We start from the raw sequence: 18,175 nt of genomic DNA, 5'->3' as shown, positions 1-18,175 counted from the left end.
ATTCTTTGCATTTATTTGAAAGAAAAATGATTTCAAACGATAATTAATTTCTTCTAATATGTTTAAATAAAAGACGATAAATTTTTATTTCTTGCTAGTTGATACAATCTTCAGGCATTTGTTAAAAAAATATCAAATTCTTTCAATAATATATTTTAAACATTAAAGTAAAGCTATTTGTGTTTTATTTTTATAATATTTATTATCTAAATATTATTTATTTTCATTAAATGCTGAATTATACGATAAAAATGAATTCATAATCTAAAGTTTGTTTCAATATGCAATATTTCGTTGTTTTTGTCTAAGGATTGAAGAGAGTTTGAAGACATTCACTTAGATACATGAAATCTACCTCTAAGCTTCCAGCTTGCAGGGAGGAAATTTTTTTTTTTTTTTTTTTTGCATGTAATCTTTCTGAGTAATTTGAACAAAAATAAATGGCAGTTTCTAACAAAAAAAAATGTATTTATTTTCCCAATTAATTTTAAAATGAAACTTAAAACTTTTCAATCAAAGAAGCTGAACAAAATATCGAAATGAAGCCATTTAGTTCAAATAAAACGATAATAAACTTATTATATATATATAATAACTAAATACAGCTGAAAGCTCATTATATATAAAATTTATATTAGATCCTATGGGCAAAAAGAAAAAAACCATTTTAAAACAGCAGAAAAATCAATAACTCTTTCTATATGAGAAAACAGATTTCAGTCACGTTCTTATAAAATGCATTGTTTAAAATATTCTTAATCTGAATATTCTTATATTCAGAATTTATCATCTCTTTTTTTTGTATATTAAGTTTTAAATTAAAAACAGATTTAGAGCCTCAGTTATTAATTTCTGCATTTTAATATATAGCTTTTTTCAGTCTAATCGATCGATATACTCGAATCGACCTGCTGCTAAATTACAACTCAATAGATTTCTTTCCGAGTTTCTCAAGTTTGCAAAAGTATTCTCTATTTTTAATTCACAAATAGGGAAGTAATGTGAAGAAACCGTGTTGTTTCAACAGTCTATTCATTTTATTTCTAAAATTATGATTATAAATCTAAACTTTGAATTTTGATAATTAATCTGAAATCGAAAAAATATTCAGTTAAAGAAACAGAATAAAATCTTTTCCATGTGCTGTTTTACAGAACTTAACATATTCGGTTCTTTATAACACAAATTTTTACAAGTGATACTCAGAATCAATTTGGATTCAGCTGAATTTTGCGTTTTTCCATGATAACTTTCTAAAATATTACTGTATAATATTACATTTTACACCATGACATTACATTTACTTCAGTTATTATGACATCAATTTATAAATCTAGAAAAGTTACCTAAATTTTGAAAATTTAAAAAAAAAATATTTTTTAATCTAATTTCTATCAATATATTATATTTTTTACCCTGAAATTTAAAATGTTTTCATTATCAGTAAAATTGTTAGCATAATTTTTTTCCATTGTTAAAAATTGAAGAAAAAAATCTGTTTAATATCTGTATAACATGCTGGAAGAATAAAAATGCGAATTTATAATAATACAAAATTTAGAAGATAGATAAAGCAAACAATTACTTTTCTAATAGAGCTATGCTGTCATGTGAATGGTTACTTTATAAAAGGTTCATGAACAAAAGGTCAAATAAGTGAACAAAAAATATGTAAAACAATAAAAATGGCATGACTTTAATACTTATGATAATTTTTTGCTTAAAAACTATTTTTTCACAAAATTATGAAGTTTATCAAAAATTTAAAAGCAGTTTACATCTAATATCCCAAGTGAAAAACTGGTAAAAAAAAAGCGGCAAGTTCGAAATACGATCAATATAATGAAAAATCATAGTGGTGCAAGAGAGGAAAAAACAAACAAACAAAAAAATAGCAAAAATTATATAAAACTGAAAGTCATAAACACTATTTAAAAACGATAAAAAAATGTGATAAGAATATGAATTAAGTATTCTTCAATCTAGTGATATAGTGAGTGTGTTGCGATTTTCTACTGAACTGCCCGGTTTTAAATATAATATTTTTAATCTACACAAACACAGCTACACTACAAAATTTAAACACACATAGACAGGTAAATTAAAGTAAACAGTATGGTGGAGAGATTCCGCCGTTTCCAACCGAAGGCATTCGGCGTTAGCGCCAGGGTTGCCCACAGGAAAAAATCGACCTCAGGATGCAGGTCTCCCGTTCAACTGCTTGTCTGTAAACGCCACAAGGGGAAAAAGAGGTGCTACAGTGAGGTATTCTTCTCAAATAGTACGCAATAGTAACACGGGTTGGCCTTCTATGGTACAGCATTAAGAGTAATACAGTCAACAAAACGCATCTGTGATTTATCAGGAAATTAAATGTATTTTATTTGATGTATCAAAAATTTTATGAGTGCATCAAAGTTTTCAGCAAAATTTTGAATCTCTATTAACATACTATCGTTCTAGGGTTGAAATTTGTGTTTAAATAAGATGTAAGAAATTTTTGGATTATTGATTTTTTCTAGTTCTTGTATTATTTATGTTTAAAAAAAGATGCTTAAAATTTCCGAAACCTCCTGCACTTTTATTTCATTTTCGATATCTGAGCTCTTATGCGATTTTTATTTGTTTTTGTACATTTGATTTTCCTGTTTTATCTTACTGGTGTTGTTTTGAATCTCTTATTAATTAATAATTTGTAGTTAAATCATTGATTTCTAATAGTACGTAATTCCTTTTTCTAGTTTTTCTCTTTAGTACGGGGGATGTCAATACCTGCCTTCGAGGTTGGCTGAGTTACCAAAAAGAATGTATATTTATTAAGAGCTCTGCCGAGTATTCAAAAGATGACGCAACAATTTTATGCATGCTTAGGTATAGAGGCAGAACTGCATCTGTATCTTCAGAGGAGATGCTGGAATTTTTAAATATCAATACCTATACATGTAAGTACCTTTGCACTTTCTTAATTTCTTTATATGAAATGATCATGTAAATTTTATTTTGAGAATAAGAATAAATATCACTTTTGGAAAGATATAAAAAATTTATTTTTGCAATAAATGAAATAAATTTTTAGATTTTGCCATGAAGAAAAATTTTAATATGCATTTTTACTTTCTTATCTACTATGTATACAATGAGAAAACATTATTATTGTCAAAAAATCCGAATTCAATTTTCACGAATCTCCACGTTTTAGATCTTCTGAATTCGAAAAACATATTATTGAAACTATGCCTAACTCAATTTTCATGAATCCCTACGTTTTAGATCTCCAGAATTCGAAAAACATATTATTGAAACTATGCCTAGCTCAATTTTCATGAATCTCCACGTTTTAGATCTCCTGAATTCGAAAAACATATTATTGAAACTATGCCTAACTCAATTTTCATGAATCTCCACGTTTTAGATCTCCAGAATTCGAAAAACATATTATTGAAACCATGCCTATTTGTCGGTCTATCCATCTACCCTTGAATACGATAACTCAGAAATGTTTTCAATTAGAAAATGCGAAATATGGTAAGGGATTAGTAAACATGGTAAGTAATGTCATATTCAAGTTCTATTCAATTTTCTGCTAGAAAATCATTGTATAGGTCGATTTGAAATCCAATTACAAACAGTTAGAGGGGAAGGAGACACACAAACAAGTAAATATCAATAAAAAAGCGTAGTTTAAAAAGTTATCCGAATGAATTAGTACTACTCGCCGACAATACGGAACAAATGGAGAAGTAGCAGTAGTTTACGAACGTTGCGATGGTTGCTATTTAGCATTCGCTGCAAGAGCTTTCATCGCCACTTTAATGTCCGAGAAATAGAGGATAGTTTTGGAAGAGCTCACACATTTATGCTAGTATACGAAATTTAGCATTATGTCATTCCTGTTATTCTTTTTCTCTAGATAGAGATAGCAATTTTTGGGTCGGAACTGTAGAAAGTAATGGAGTTCATACCTGGTTAAATGGTGCACCAATGGAACAACCTTGGGTTCAGAAAAATGATTCAATTCCTGGCAGTTGTTATATCTATACAGGAGCAGTGAGTTTTTTAAAAATTTTTCAATATAATTAAGCAATGTTGTAAAGTTTTTGTATTATTTTGAGTATAAATATCACTTTTTTTCTTTCATCTATCCTTATTTTAGTAATATTCGTCGTTTTAAATATGCATGGTAACGTTGTTCATTGAATAAAATATTTATCAAAGAATATTGTTAAGCATAAATACGTCACATTGAAATATTTTTAAAAATAAAATTATATTGAATTAAGATATTAAATAGCATGAAAAACAAATTAGTTATTAGTAAGTCAACCAACTGACTCTCCGATCCGCCACGAAGGCACACGGATTTATACCATAAGGCTGAATGACCGGACCGCCGCAACAGCAACACTGGCGGGAACTGTGTGTCCTAAGGGCCATCACCGGTCATGGTACAACCCTCCCCGAAGGAAGTACGTCCCGTCATCGAAGGGAGGAGTCAGATCCCCCACCTATTTGTGTACCCTCCAGGGTGGCGAGATCCAACCATCATGCGGAAGCATCTCATCCTCATTTCGAGGTGCTCCCCAGGGGGATATTAGTTATTAGTAAGAAAAACATCTATGAGTAGGTTTCTTCCACATAATATTAAAAAATTTAACTGACTGAATTAAATGACAACTCATTATGGAATTATTCAATGTGTATTTACTTTTCAGAGAGTTCAAAGTGAAAAATGCGATGCACGCCATGGTTTCATATGTATTCAAAACAAAACGCAATATAATCCGACAGAGAAATGCTTGGAAGGCCTAACAGAGGTAAGGTATGACCAATTTTATGTTTCACTTAACAATTTTTTTTTCATTCTCTTTGTTTAAGAATAAGGAAGAATATATATAAGATTTTTAACTTTTGGAATTTTAGAAACTATTCTTTCTGTTTCATATCACTAGCAAAAAAATTATTATCTTCCATATACACAGACAGGGGAAAAAAGGGGTTCAATTTTTGCAGAAATCAATCTAATATGACAAAGTTTCAGAAATTTCCTAAGAAAATACTCCGAATTTCAGATTTTTTTTAAAAAATAAAATGAATAACATTTGAACTGTAATTAGTTATAGCACAAAGACGGTAAAAAGATTCAGGTGATAAACCTAAAGATTTTTTTTTTTTCATATTTCTTTTTGAAAAGAATTATCAAACAAGCTTCGAATATTTATCATTTTTGAGCTGACAACCAAAGTAATATTTCCACTACAATTAAATCAACAGGTGAAAATATTTACAGAAATTTTTACTACTGCACATTTGAAATTAACGACCACTTGTATTAGTTGAAAAGAATATGCGACTTTTAAATTTAAAAATCATACGTTTTCTTGCGATGACTTAGAAATCGTTGCTAAAAAGTTATATATTTAGAATTTTTAATCCATTGAATGAAGATTTCAAGTAATATTTAAAAATCTTTTCCAAGGACCTAATAGAACAAAAAATATTCGCATAAAATATTTTTTATTGCCCTCTTCAGCCATTTTTCGAATAATTTTTTAAAAAAAAAATATTATAATCCTTTCTTATTTATTTACAAGCATCAATGCAATTCTTAAAACTTTTTTTCAACAATATAACGATATTTTTTTTTTATTAATCTGGCAGCACTCATTCATTGGAGAGATGACTGGGAATTGTTTGTATAGAACACCTGATGCAACAACCAAAGAAAATGCAGATGCTAAATGCGCTGAACATGGTGGACGATTTTTAGACTTAAACGAAATGTAAGAAACTGTTATGTTATATTTAAATATTTATATGTTTTCGGTATTTCGATTTAGTCGAAATGTAAAAAACTGTGTTGTGATACATTAAAATATTTCTATCACTGAAAAAAATATCTATGTAAGTGATGAAAAATTGCGATATAATCTGTAATTTAGAGTAAATTTTATTCTTATTCGACATTTCAAAAAGTTATTGACTATCAAATATTTGCTTGATTGTGATGATTTTTTTCTAAGCTATGTTTTATACAACAGCTGGAGTTTAATATGCGTTTACCAACATAAACTGTCCAAATTTTGTTTGACTTTTAAAAACAATTATAATCATAATGAAAATAAATAATTAGTGCATTTGATGGATGATTCTCTAGAAAAAAAGTTTTTATTCTATATTCATGTTCTTTATTTACTAAACGATATAGATTCAGTATCATTGTCATGACGGAACAAAATTCAACTTATTTGTTAAAAGTTACGTGAGTATAACATTTCTAAAAAGTACATTATGTAAATCTAAATGCTTTACTTATTCTTTCATGTTTGCAGATTAATGGATGGATTAACATCCTTTATTAACCATAAAGTAATGGTCAATGACAGCGTTAGATATTGGACTACTCTCAAAACGAATGGCACCATTGTAGTAACATCAACAGGAGAGCCTGTATTTGAAGAATCACTAACTTTCAATCCTGGTAAGAGTAATTCTCCAAATCATCAGATGTTGACAATACATGATTATTAATATTACCTAAGACTTTTTGGGTTAACTAGATATTGGCCCTCTATAGAATGAAGCATTTTAAATAGTTAACAAAATGTAAGCCTAATTTGTAGTTTTATATGCAGCAATTGAAACAAATACAGTATTAAAAACTGATTTATCTTTCATTTTGTTATATTAAAGACAAGGTTTCCATAAACCTTTTAAGGCCATAGAAAATTACCACCAAATTCATCAATTTTAAAAGATTTGTGATAAGGTATTTTACCGCTTCTGCTGCTAGCTTTAAAATTTCAAAAAGCGCAAACTATGCTAAATAAACACTTTAATCCCATAATAAAGAGATGGAAAATTGAACTAATCAGAGCAGAACAGAATTTTTCGACATTTAATTATCATTTTGAGATGGTAATGTGTTAAACTTCAAAAGTGAAGAAAGTGGTTAGTCGAATTTTTCAATGAAATAAAAACCTAGATATTTCAATTTTTTTTATCTTAAGCAATAACAAAATGTATTGATTTATTATTTAACTTGCGGCCTTTGGCGACAAGCCGGTTCGCCAATCTTATTGTTCATTTAAATTTTAATAATTAAATATTTTACGCAATTCCTACTTTAATAACTTTTTCATCAATATATTTTAAAACTTCAAATTTTAATAGTCATTCACTCATAATATTATAAAGGCCTTCAGTCATAACGTAATATGTATCTCTCTAAGTTTCTGTTAGCTCCCGTAGAATTTATGCTTTAAATTAAAGTGCAAAGGATGAATCTGCAATTAATATAATAATATTTTTTTACTGAAATAAAGCATTTTTTTTATAATATGATTACTGAAAACAGAGTCCCTGAGCGTTTAAACTTTATGGGCTCTAAAGAATATATATCTTAATTTATGTAATATCTCAAGAATTTGTCAACAAAATTTTCTCAGATTCATCATGAGCAGATCGATTCATTAACAACGTTTAATTTTAAATGCATCAAACACTAAGAAAATAAACAGAATCGTTTAAAATAATCAGAATCAGAATAAAACCATCAACAGAAAATTCCCTTCAAAGATAAATAGGATGCAATTGTGATTTTTTTAATTGTAGTACATAAAAAAAATAAGACAAATAGAGTTTTTTGTCAATTTTTTTAATGCTGGAAATTCCGTTATATTATAAAAATGCAAGCTAAACTAACATATATTTCATGCTTTATTTGTCTGATTATTATTGTTCAATAAATTGCCTTCCTGATAATAGTTAAACAAATAGAGCTTTACTATTTAAAATATCAGACATAATGTTTGAAATCGCTTAAAAATATATCAAATTCTTTAAAGTTCAATAGGATTATAATCGGCTTATTTAACTTGGCATATGATATACGCCCTATGTGTAACCAAATTGATTGAAATTTTTCAAATGCATAATGACAGTAAAATTATTTACCATTTATTTTTCTGTAAATATTTTTTTTGTAGGAAGAGGAGAGTGTGTTACTGTTATGTTTAACGTGGAAGATGTATTAAAGACGCAACTCTACCAAACTGAATGCAAAGATCACGCATATGTGATATGTGGCGCGCCTGCCATTACTTCTCGAGTCACGCTTCCGACACCACCTCTGCAACAGCAAATACTTTCATGCCCTGCGGGCCAGAACTGGAAAGTCTACCCGCCCACGAACACTTGCTTTTGGGTAAGTTATATCTTTCTTCATTTGTTTGGATAGCTATTTTAAATTGAAAACTGCCAACTTTTACTTTCTATATACGAAATATAGAGGAAGTATTGTAACTCAAAAAATTCTAATTCCAAATTTTGATGAATTTCCACGTTTCAGACTTCTCCGAGTCTTTCAAACACATTGCTGGCATTATATTTGTCTGACTGTTTGTCTGTCCATCTACTTGCCTGTTAATGAGTACAATAATTCAAAAACGCTTTGAGCTGGACAGATGAAATTTAGTTTGTGGAAGTTTGTTAAATTTTGAAACGATATCCATTCAGAGGAAGTTTATCTGTCTGGCTATTCCAATACAAATAAATTCGATATTTTTAAAATGTCAAGAGCTGCTAGATAGATAAAATTTGGCACACAATTTCAGCATCTAATCAGCAGACTAATCAAATCTTGAAAGAAATCTGATAAAGTGTACACTGTTTGTCGGTCTGTACTATCGCATGTATGTAAAGGCTATAAATCTTAAATGCAGGGCTTAAATCAAGGAAATTAGTTATTTGATTTCAGAGTTTAGTGTCAAATTTCGGCTACAATCAGTTGGAAAAAGGGCGTCCAAAATATATATTCGCACAATAGATTCATAAAAATGCTGGATTCATGGTAAAGATCTATAATTTGTAGCTATTGTTGATATTCATGGCTTTATCCAAGTTATTCATATCCATATTACCAAAGTCCACAATTTTATGCGCCAGGCGGGGAATAAGAAAGAGGAACGAGAAAGCTTCGAGGAGACTAGTCTTGCTGGTTGTTATGTATTGTTTATTTTTTCGATAAGTTCTGGCCATAAGTGTATATGCAAATAGTTCTAAAGTTTTTTTTTATTATCATTGACGTAAAAATTTACATTCCATTTGTATCATCAGCTTTTTTAGTTATGGAAGTAGAATTTTATTATACTATTAATACTTTTCTTTTAATAGTGAAATAGGGGAAATCAGACAGGAACATAGATAACTCCATTTCTACAATTGTAACGATTTCCTGACGATTGCAAAGTATTAAAAGATATCTTTCTAGATTGAATCTTTTTTATACATCGTGGCAATCTATAACATTGCTACAAAGCATTGGCAATTCTCTTATCTTAAAAGCAGTTTCGTATAATATTATGATTTATTACGCCTCCTATTTTTGGGAAAGATTGTAATTGCTTCTATGAAAAATTCCTTACTCTTTTTCTCTCCATTTTAGGTTATGGTTTAATGCAATAGAATATTACGATATTTCTTAAGTATGTCTTTTTGTATCGGCTCAGATCATTATTATTCATTTCAAAGTTTAAAAAAATGTTAAAGAGTGTCGCAGGTTTCATTGCTGCCACCATTGTCTGACCTTCTATCACACCCTTTTTCACTTTTTAAAATCAAATAATTTTTTTATATAATTTTATTTATTTATTTGTCTTTCAATTGATTGATCGTTATAAGTCAAAAAATGGTTATCAATTATATTTTCAAGATATAGCTTTTCGATTCTACTTCTATCCAATCTGTATATATCGAATCGGATATGAATGTAACGCTCTGGAAACTAATGCATTAATGAATCATAGAACGAGAAATGCGTATTTCTTTGGATGAAAAGCAAATTAAAAATTCTGTGGTTTAAAGCAATTTAATTTCAAATTATCGTTCCCTGTTGGATCATAAATGTTTACAATGAAGTTCATTTTTGTCTTTTCTTCTATCATGCTGATTCAATCAGATGATGCGGCAATAATTTAATTTAAGGCATTAATTTAATTATATTAATATCATAAAATCATCGCACTTTTCTTATATTAATTAATAATATAGGCTACATTGGTTATTTTAAATTAATGATATCCAACAAAATTTTTCAAATTGAAGTTACTGTACCGAATAATTAGGTATTTTCGAAAAAAAAAATATTTATAAGAAAGTCTATATAATTTCCTTTTAAATTTGGCTACATTCAGCTGATTAATAAAAGTTTGGAAATTTGTTTTTGTAAATGCCTGCTTGCATTTTTTTTATAAATGATATTATCTGTTTTAATACACAAGAAAATTCATGTTGTTTGACTTGTTTCGGACTTACGGAATACTTTCTAATGTCTCTCCGATTTCAGTTTAACGTACTTAATGCAGGACTGAATATTTCAATGAAAATAAATAATTGCTTGTTTGAGAATTACAACCTAAGGTGTTCAAAGAACAACTTGACATTACTTTAATTTTCATAATATTTTTCTTATCACAGGAAACATCTTTTGAAACAACACGCTTATCATGGCACGACGCTAGAAAATACTGCCAGGCGTTTGGAGGAGATTTGGCTAGTTTTCATAGCGAAGACGAAGAAAAAATTGGTCTAAGGTATGCAAAATAATCGAATTTGGTTTTGATTTCCTTTTCATTGCTTTGTGAGCTGTATTGTTTATAAATCATTTTATAGAATTATTCTGAATTCGAAAAAATAGAATATTTATATAAAGCCTACAAATAAATAGGAAATTCAATAAAATATATATTTACAGAATTTTACTGAATTAAAAAAATTATAATATTTATATAAAGCGTACAGATAAATGACAAATTCAATAAAATAAATATTTATTAATTTTATGACAATTTATGAAATTCTTTTACTTCAGCATCCAAACATCTCTGAAATTAAACTTCTTTATTTGAATCAAAATTTATTAAAAATAAATTGCATGTTCTTTTTTTCCCTCGAAAATTAAAAATATTGATACATAATCTTAGAAACTGTGACATATTTTTGTTTAAAATTGTGAAATTAAATTATTTAATCTGTGTTTGAAAAAAAAAGTCATATTAATGTCTAATGCTTATTTTTCATATTAAAAATAAAGTTTCTAAAAAATGTTTAACTTTTTGAAGAAAGCATTTCTTATACAATCGCAACTATTCGGATTATTTCAGAAACTTCCTTTTTAGCTTATTATTTTTCATTCTTTTTTAGTTTTCAATATGGAAGTCTTTCTCATCCATATTGGATAGGATTATATCTTGATCCAGATACTGAAAGTGAGTTTCATTATCTCATAATTATGAGTTTTATTACCACATAAGATAACTGAGAAAATTGTAAACTTTCTCAAATTCACCCAGTAATTTAAAATTCCCTAAACACTTTGCAATGCATAAATAAGTATAAAAAATAATTTGACACCAGAAAAGTAATTCTAATGCCTATTATTACTCTCCTTTTTTTCTGTTAAATTCATTTCGTTCTAATTTCCACAGCAAAGAGCAATAGACGACCCGAAGAATGTCAACATTAAAAACACGAAAAAAGCACACTATGTGCAAGTATAAAAATAAAGTGTGGCCAATAAATTAAAAAGAAAATCTAAAATATCTCATTTCACAATAATATGGAAGTAAATTATAATTATATTAGATTAACATCTCAAACACATAATGCAATGAAATGCTATATGATGTTGTTAATAATTAAATATATCTAAGCATAATCCTAATTTATTTAAAGATAATGCATATGTTTGAATTAAATTTAAAGTAGAATTATCAATATTTATTTAAAAAAGCTTTAAAAAAACGATTGGTGTGTGATTTCAAGGTCAAATCTTAAGATGCCTAAAAATATAAGTCTTTCACAGATGATACATTTGCTTTCTGCTTTCTACATATGTCAGTTTGAGTTATTGAATTATAGAAAGGTAAGCAGCTAGCTGTTAAATGCCCACGGTTATAATTTTCTGCAGATGTAGCATAGTGATCTCTAAATATTAATGCTGTATTACTAAACAGTCAGCCAGTAATGTCTAGCATGCTGTCAAACTATTTCGACGAAAATCTTCTGAATAAGGTATGAAAAGCTGTAAAACCTCATTAAATCCTTATCTGGTAATTCTTATGATAAAGAAGAGGAAATTGAATACTTGGTACTTCTTACAGAGAGCGTAAGAATTTGAATCTTTTATTCCTTCATTACATGAAAGATTTAAAATAACTAAAGTATATGTGTTAAAAAGTAATTTTACGAAGAGAAGATTTTATTCACTTTTACAGCATAAGTGCGTGTCTCAAAATAGCATTCGGAACAATAATTTTACAATGGTTTCAATTCCTGTGCCTTTTGTTATAAAAATTCATTGAAATAAATGTTTTCGCAGCCTATAAATGGAGCGATGGGTCTCCTTTGGATTATCAGAACTGGGCTCCTGGACATCCAAATCACAGAGATAAGCGTTTACGTTGCGTAGCCATGAATGCAGATGAGACTCATTGGATATCTAGCCTTTGTGGGATTGTGAGTTGGTTCGTCTGCAAAGCACCGAAGAGTAAGTATCTCTTTTATAGTGTTCTTTCAATATTCAAGGATATTTTTTTTATCATAATGATAAAAAAGAATTTTATCCTAAAAATTTATTCTTTTGATCGAAATTAACTTTCGGAAGCTTTTCACTTAAAATTTCTAACAAATCTATTTTTTAAATAGTTAATAATATTTATTTTCAATTCGTGACTTGAAACTCCTTATTGCTATCAAATTTAAGCGATCCCTTTTTCTTTAGTAATCACAGGTAATTCTTAATATATGTTAACACGCAAAAATATTACTTGTGGAAATAAGTTTTTAATGAAGAATAGCGGAAATGCATATTTTCTATTACTTTTAAAATAACATTGCCTGTAAATTTCAAGTAAATGGACAAACCATAGAACAAATCTCTCATTCTTAAAAATTGGCGAAACCAGACTAGTAGTTATTTTACATGAAAGCTTATGATATGCCATCAATGATTGCTTGTTGTCTCATTCTCATTTTTGGGAGAAATCTCAAAGCTGTACTCTCCTCGCCCGCTATGTCATTGTACAGTTATGATGAGAAGAAAACACTGGCAGATCCCTCTAGCTACAACTACTGCAATAATTTAGCCAATTTTAATTCATGTAAAATTGTATGAAATGTAAGGGTTATAACAGGTTTAAATGAAGAGTATCTAACATTATCTTTTATTTTGAAAAAAAAAAATTGAAAATACTTCTTTATTGTTCATTCTCTATGTAGAAAGTCTTAAACGAAGTTTTCCAGTCATTAACTACTGTACAAATTTAGCCAATTTTTATTTTATGAAAATTAATTATTAATAACTATGCTATAAATGATCGCTTGTTTCTCAAAACCCATAATTTTTCAGAGATATTGTAAATTAAAACTTAGACCCTCTTCCATCCTGAACAATTCGGCCCCTTTTGCTACTTTTATTTCGCCAATAATTTCACCACTTTACTGGTATTGCTGGCTAATCAGACTATTCTGCATTTACTATTCGAATATAATTTAAGTTTTTCCATTCATTTATGGTCATCACAGCTAATTGACTACATTATTGCTGTTAATATGAAAAATTAAAAGCTGACTACCTAAGTGACTAATTAGTTATTAATATTAACTAATCATCTTAAAAAAAACAGAAACGCCACTTTTTTAAAACTTAGTTTGTTATTTAAGAAATTCTTGCTGAAAATTGTAATGCGTTGAATTTTTTTTTAAATCGCTTCATTAGAAATAAATTTCCTCTCTGAAAATTACTGAATAATATTACGTTTTTTAACGTAATATATTCGGTAACTTTCAGGAGGAACTTTTTAGAAGAGAAAAAATACTAAGCAATTTTACCATGCAATTTTAATCATATTGTAGATAATTTTTCTTTCGATTGAAGTGTATTATCTTTGTTATTTTTTTATTAACTAGAACAATAAAATTCTTTAGGAGCGCTTAGCTTAGCTTAGTTTTTTTTAAGCTTAGTAGTTTCGAAGACCACAGAATCCTCTATTAGAAAGTCAATTTTTTTCTTCATTGTGTGACTTTAGAATTTAGTGGTTGGTTGGTTTATTGTGGTTTAGAGGTATGATTAGTTAGTTAACATTCAGTAGAGCACACAATTCAAATATTTTTAGAAAAATATTTGTATAGCGTTTGAAAAGTTCTGAATTTAGTTATTACTATAAAAAGATAATTTTTTTGACATTATGAGCTATTTTTTTTCAGTAAAAAGTAATGTCAACAATTTTAATAATAAATGAAATAAAGGTTGAGGTTGAGATTCCATAATTAAATTAATTTTTGAGTGGAAATAAAATCGTAAATCTTAATACAATAAAAAATTTTTTATAAATATTTACGATTATAAAATTAAGTTATAAATTCATTTCTCATAAGTAGATTTTCATTAATATTGTTTCTTATTCAGGAGTTAGCCCACCTACGCCGGTTATTCCAACACGAGAACCACGTAAGTAATTTTTCGCTTATCTGTTTTTAATAATCATCAGTTTGTTTTTGCATTTCTTTTAAACTGTATGTTCCATTTTAAAAGATTTTAAAAACGCTAATTGAAACCCCCCAGATATTTTACAATTAATATTTCAGGCAAGCTTTCTAAAGATCTGTAATAGTACTTGTTATTGGCATGGTTAAGACTAGCTAAGACTAGATTAATGTAAAAGTTGTTGAAACAAAAATATGATAGCTTTTTTTTAGTTATAAGTTATTTCTAAATATCATTATATTCCGCTCTAAGCTAAGACATACGTCATTTTTAAATAATCATTTATAGTTTTTTCTGAATTTTTAATCATGCCTTATTTGATAGTTACTCGAGCCGTTATGGCAGTATTTGCGCAGTTTCAAAATCGTTGACATGCAAAACTAGACTCAGTTGAATACCTTACTTTTGAAACTTCCTTATGCCAATATTAATGAGAATATATTTAAAGAACATAAATATCACCCCCAACAAGCAATTTCCATAAAAGGTAAAACGACGATATTTTGATCTAGCCGCCTTTGCAACTACTATCATGTCTCCACTTTCTCATAATTATCTTTCTGAGAACATAAAAAATGATGATTATACTTATACTGACTCCCCAATAAATATGCTTTATCATAAATGCTCAAAAAATACAAGTATGGATGATTATCTACTTTAGTAGATAATTTTAATAATTATATTTTTATATCCTTTATTTAATTTAAATATAAATAGATAAATATATATTTAATACATAAATACATATTTAATATGTAAATATATAAATAGACAAGATATAAATTTTGCTGATATTTAAAAGGGAGCATTATCAGTTTCTTTTTTCTAAAGTACTACCAATTACTCATGCTATCAGGCGAATTTAAACTCTTTTATGGGCCCTGAAATTTTGTCATCTTGAAAGAAAGTATAGTTATTTAGTATAACTATATTATAGGAATAATATAGTTATTTTTAAAGACAAAATTTATCTCTTTTGTTTTTTTGCAAAATAAGAAATATATGTTTTTTTTTATAAAATAAGAAATGTATGTTAAATTTTTCTTTTTTTAATTAATAGTAGACTGCTAAGTTTTGTCTTGCTAACGAACGATTTTCTGGTTAAATATCAAAAATGAAAAGAACCAACTTATAAAAAAACGAATTGGAATAAAAACCCATTTAAGTGCCATTAACTAGAACTGTAAAAATAGAAAGAAGCAATTAATTTTTTAAAAATTAGAAACTTCCAATTCCAATACTCAAATATTTTTTTACTAATCCTTCCTCATTTAATTTGAATAAATAATTGGACTCAAATTATGACTCAGTCATTTTAATAACTGTAGTCAAACGGTAATAAAGATTTTGTAAGAACCCAATAAAAATTATTTCTGAGACATTCGATATCAAAACAGGGGAATGAACATTTTTACGCTTTTGATTCTTATATTGTTAAAATTAACTAAACCTGTAATTTTAAATATATTTTTCATAGAGTAATTTCTTTTTACAGTTATTCCCTGCGACAATAATTTAGAAGTACCACATTCTTTCTATTATTGGCAAGGTTATTGCTATGAGGTGATTAGCAGTCTGCATAGCTGGCATCGTGCAAAAGAATATTGTGAAAATAGAGATTCGACTTTAGTTTCTATTCACAGTGATGATGAGATAGGATTTCTACTAAGGCTGGTAAGCTTTAATGTCACACTAATGTCAAATAAATTATTCTGAAATATATATTTTTATTATATATATATCTACGAAATATTGGTAGATTTATCTTTGCCAAAAATAAATTTATAGATTAATAGGTATTAATCCATAAACTTTTCTTTTTGGATTTGAAAATCGCATGATAACGTCATTAAGTATTTTTGAATATAAAAACTTTACTAGTATATCAATCTAAATTTCTCTGAGGAGATTTTAAGTTCAATTAATCAACTTTTGTTTAGTTTATAATTTAAGATTAGAATTTTTTCATCTTATTTATTAATACCCTTTTTATGCTTCTCTTACAGCTTTATGATAATAGGCAAACAGTTGGAAATCGAGTTTGGATAGGATTAAATTCTTTCAGTCGAGGAATCTTCACATGGACTGACTACACTCCAGTCGATTTTACTTATTGGAATGAAAATGAACCCAATAATTACGAAAACCAGGAAAAATGTGTCAATATGTACATTGGAAATGGTAATAAACAAGAAGCAATAATTTGGAAAAATTTTTATAATATGACTTTTATGAAAGTTTATTGGATTTTTTTTCGCATTTCTTTTTCTTATCTCCCCCCTTTAAATTTTTAAAATGGCATATCACACATTTGTGGATAAACTTATTCTTGTATTTATTTTAAAGGTCTTTGGAATGATGAAAACTGTAATATTTTCATGGGTTTTATATGCAAGCAAAATAAAGACGCAAATGTGTCTGTGGACATTCCCACGACTCGCGATCCAAGGATCGGCAATTGCAAAAAAGGATGGTACGCCCACCGTAAGTTTACTCATTAGCTGTGAGAACTCACAGGTTTCAATTATTAATTTTATTTAGGACGATTATGACACTTGCAGCCGAAATCGAAACAATTGGATATCATTCGATTCATTAGATTAAGTACTTTATGATTAGCACATCAATATATAGAAAACACATTTTTTATTACCTTTTATTCGAAATGTATCTAATATAATAGTTCTAAAAATTTTAACCGATCATTCAACTAATATCCTTTTCACTCGTTTCATTCAGGCATGTCTTAAAATCCCATTTAGATGTTTATATTCCAAGAATTTTTTTTTTTTACACAATCAGAATATCATTTTTTATTGATTTGGTCATCGTATAATGATTGCACCAACTGATAAGGACTTTTAATATAAAATACCAAAACAGAAACTTAATTTTTCGTCTATAGTAATAATATTTATTGGCCAGAATATATATTATAAATTTTCTATTATGCTTCCTGCAATTACTGAGTGGAAATATAATTCCAATTCCATATGTCAGGATGTGTAAATGGATCAAAATCAGTATTAAGTAAGAGAAAATATCTAATTGTATTATGGTTTCCTACAAAAAATTGTGATTAAAATTTGATTGTAATTAAGTTTAATTATATGAAAAACATATAAGAAATTATCTAGTGTAATTGATGATGGATATTCTTATAGAAATTTATAGTAGTCCTGATTGACTGTCTGCGGCGATAAACTTTTTCATATAAATATGAATTTTATTACTTTTAAAACTTGTTCTCTTCCGAAAATTGTAAAGCATTCCATTTAATAAATTCCATGTCAGGAAAATGACTTGCTTTGTGCAAAGTCATTTATTAATATTTATAAATGATTAGATAATTGAAATTAATTTATTCTGCCGTAAAGCAATAAATGATAATTCATTTGAGATTTACTGAAATAGTCGAAACATGAAAAAGAAAGAATAAATGAAATATTCTATTAATTATATTTGAGTTCTTCATATGAATAATTTGACTTAATTGCCTTAAATGACTAGTTGGATCACTAGGAATATTGCTTATATTTCATTTAAGTTAACTCGTTTAGATATAATTTCATAATACTATGAAATTGCCTAACATTCAAATTGTATTATTTTAAGAGACTTACATATGCT

General features: G+C 27.7%; 1 protein-coding gene across 1 annotated transcript in view; it reads left to right on the top strand.

Annotated features, from left to right (window-relative positions):
• The window catches only part of LOC129975665 (macrophage mannose receptor 1-like), a 46,337-nt gene that overhangs the window by 7,680 nt on the left and 20,482 nt on the right, over nt 1-18,175 (top strand). Inside the window, exons 2-14 of the mRNA XM_056088777.1 lie at nt 2,742-2,942; nt 3,911-4,047; nt 4,713-4,814; nt 5,659-5,780; nt 6,330-6,478; nt 7,986-8,203; nt 10,474-10,589; nt 11,200-11,264; nt 12,377-12,544; nt 14,465-14,506; nt 16,041-16,219; nt 16,552-16,726; nt 16,892-17,029. Of these exons, the coding sequence (XP_055944752.1) occupies nt 2,742-2,942; nt 3,911-4,047; nt 4,713-4,814; nt 5,659-5,780; nt 6,330-6,478; nt 7,986-8,203; nt 10,474-10,589; nt 11,200-11,264; nt 12,377-12,544; nt 14,465-14,506; nt 16,041-16,219; nt 16,552-16,726; nt 16,892-17,029 (1,812 nt within the window). The remainder of the gene's footprint in view (nt 1-2,741; nt 2,943-3,910; nt 4,048-4,712; nt 4,815-5,658; nt 5,781-6,329; nt 6,479-7,985; nt 8,204-10,473; nt 10,590-11,199; nt 11,265-12,376; nt 12,545-14,464; nt 14,507-16,040; nt 16,220-16,551; nt 16,727-16,891; nt 17,030-18,175) is intronic.

This window comes from Argiope bruennichi, chromosome 7 (assembly GCF_947563725.1).
Source record: "Argiope bruennichi chromosome 7, qqArgBrue1.1, whole genome shotgun sequence".
NCBI classification, from domain to species: Eukaryota; Metazoa; Arthropoda; class Arachnida; order Araneae; family Araneidae; genus Argiope; species Argiope bruennichi.
This window is presented reverse-complemented; position numbering and strand designations above follow the sequence as displayed.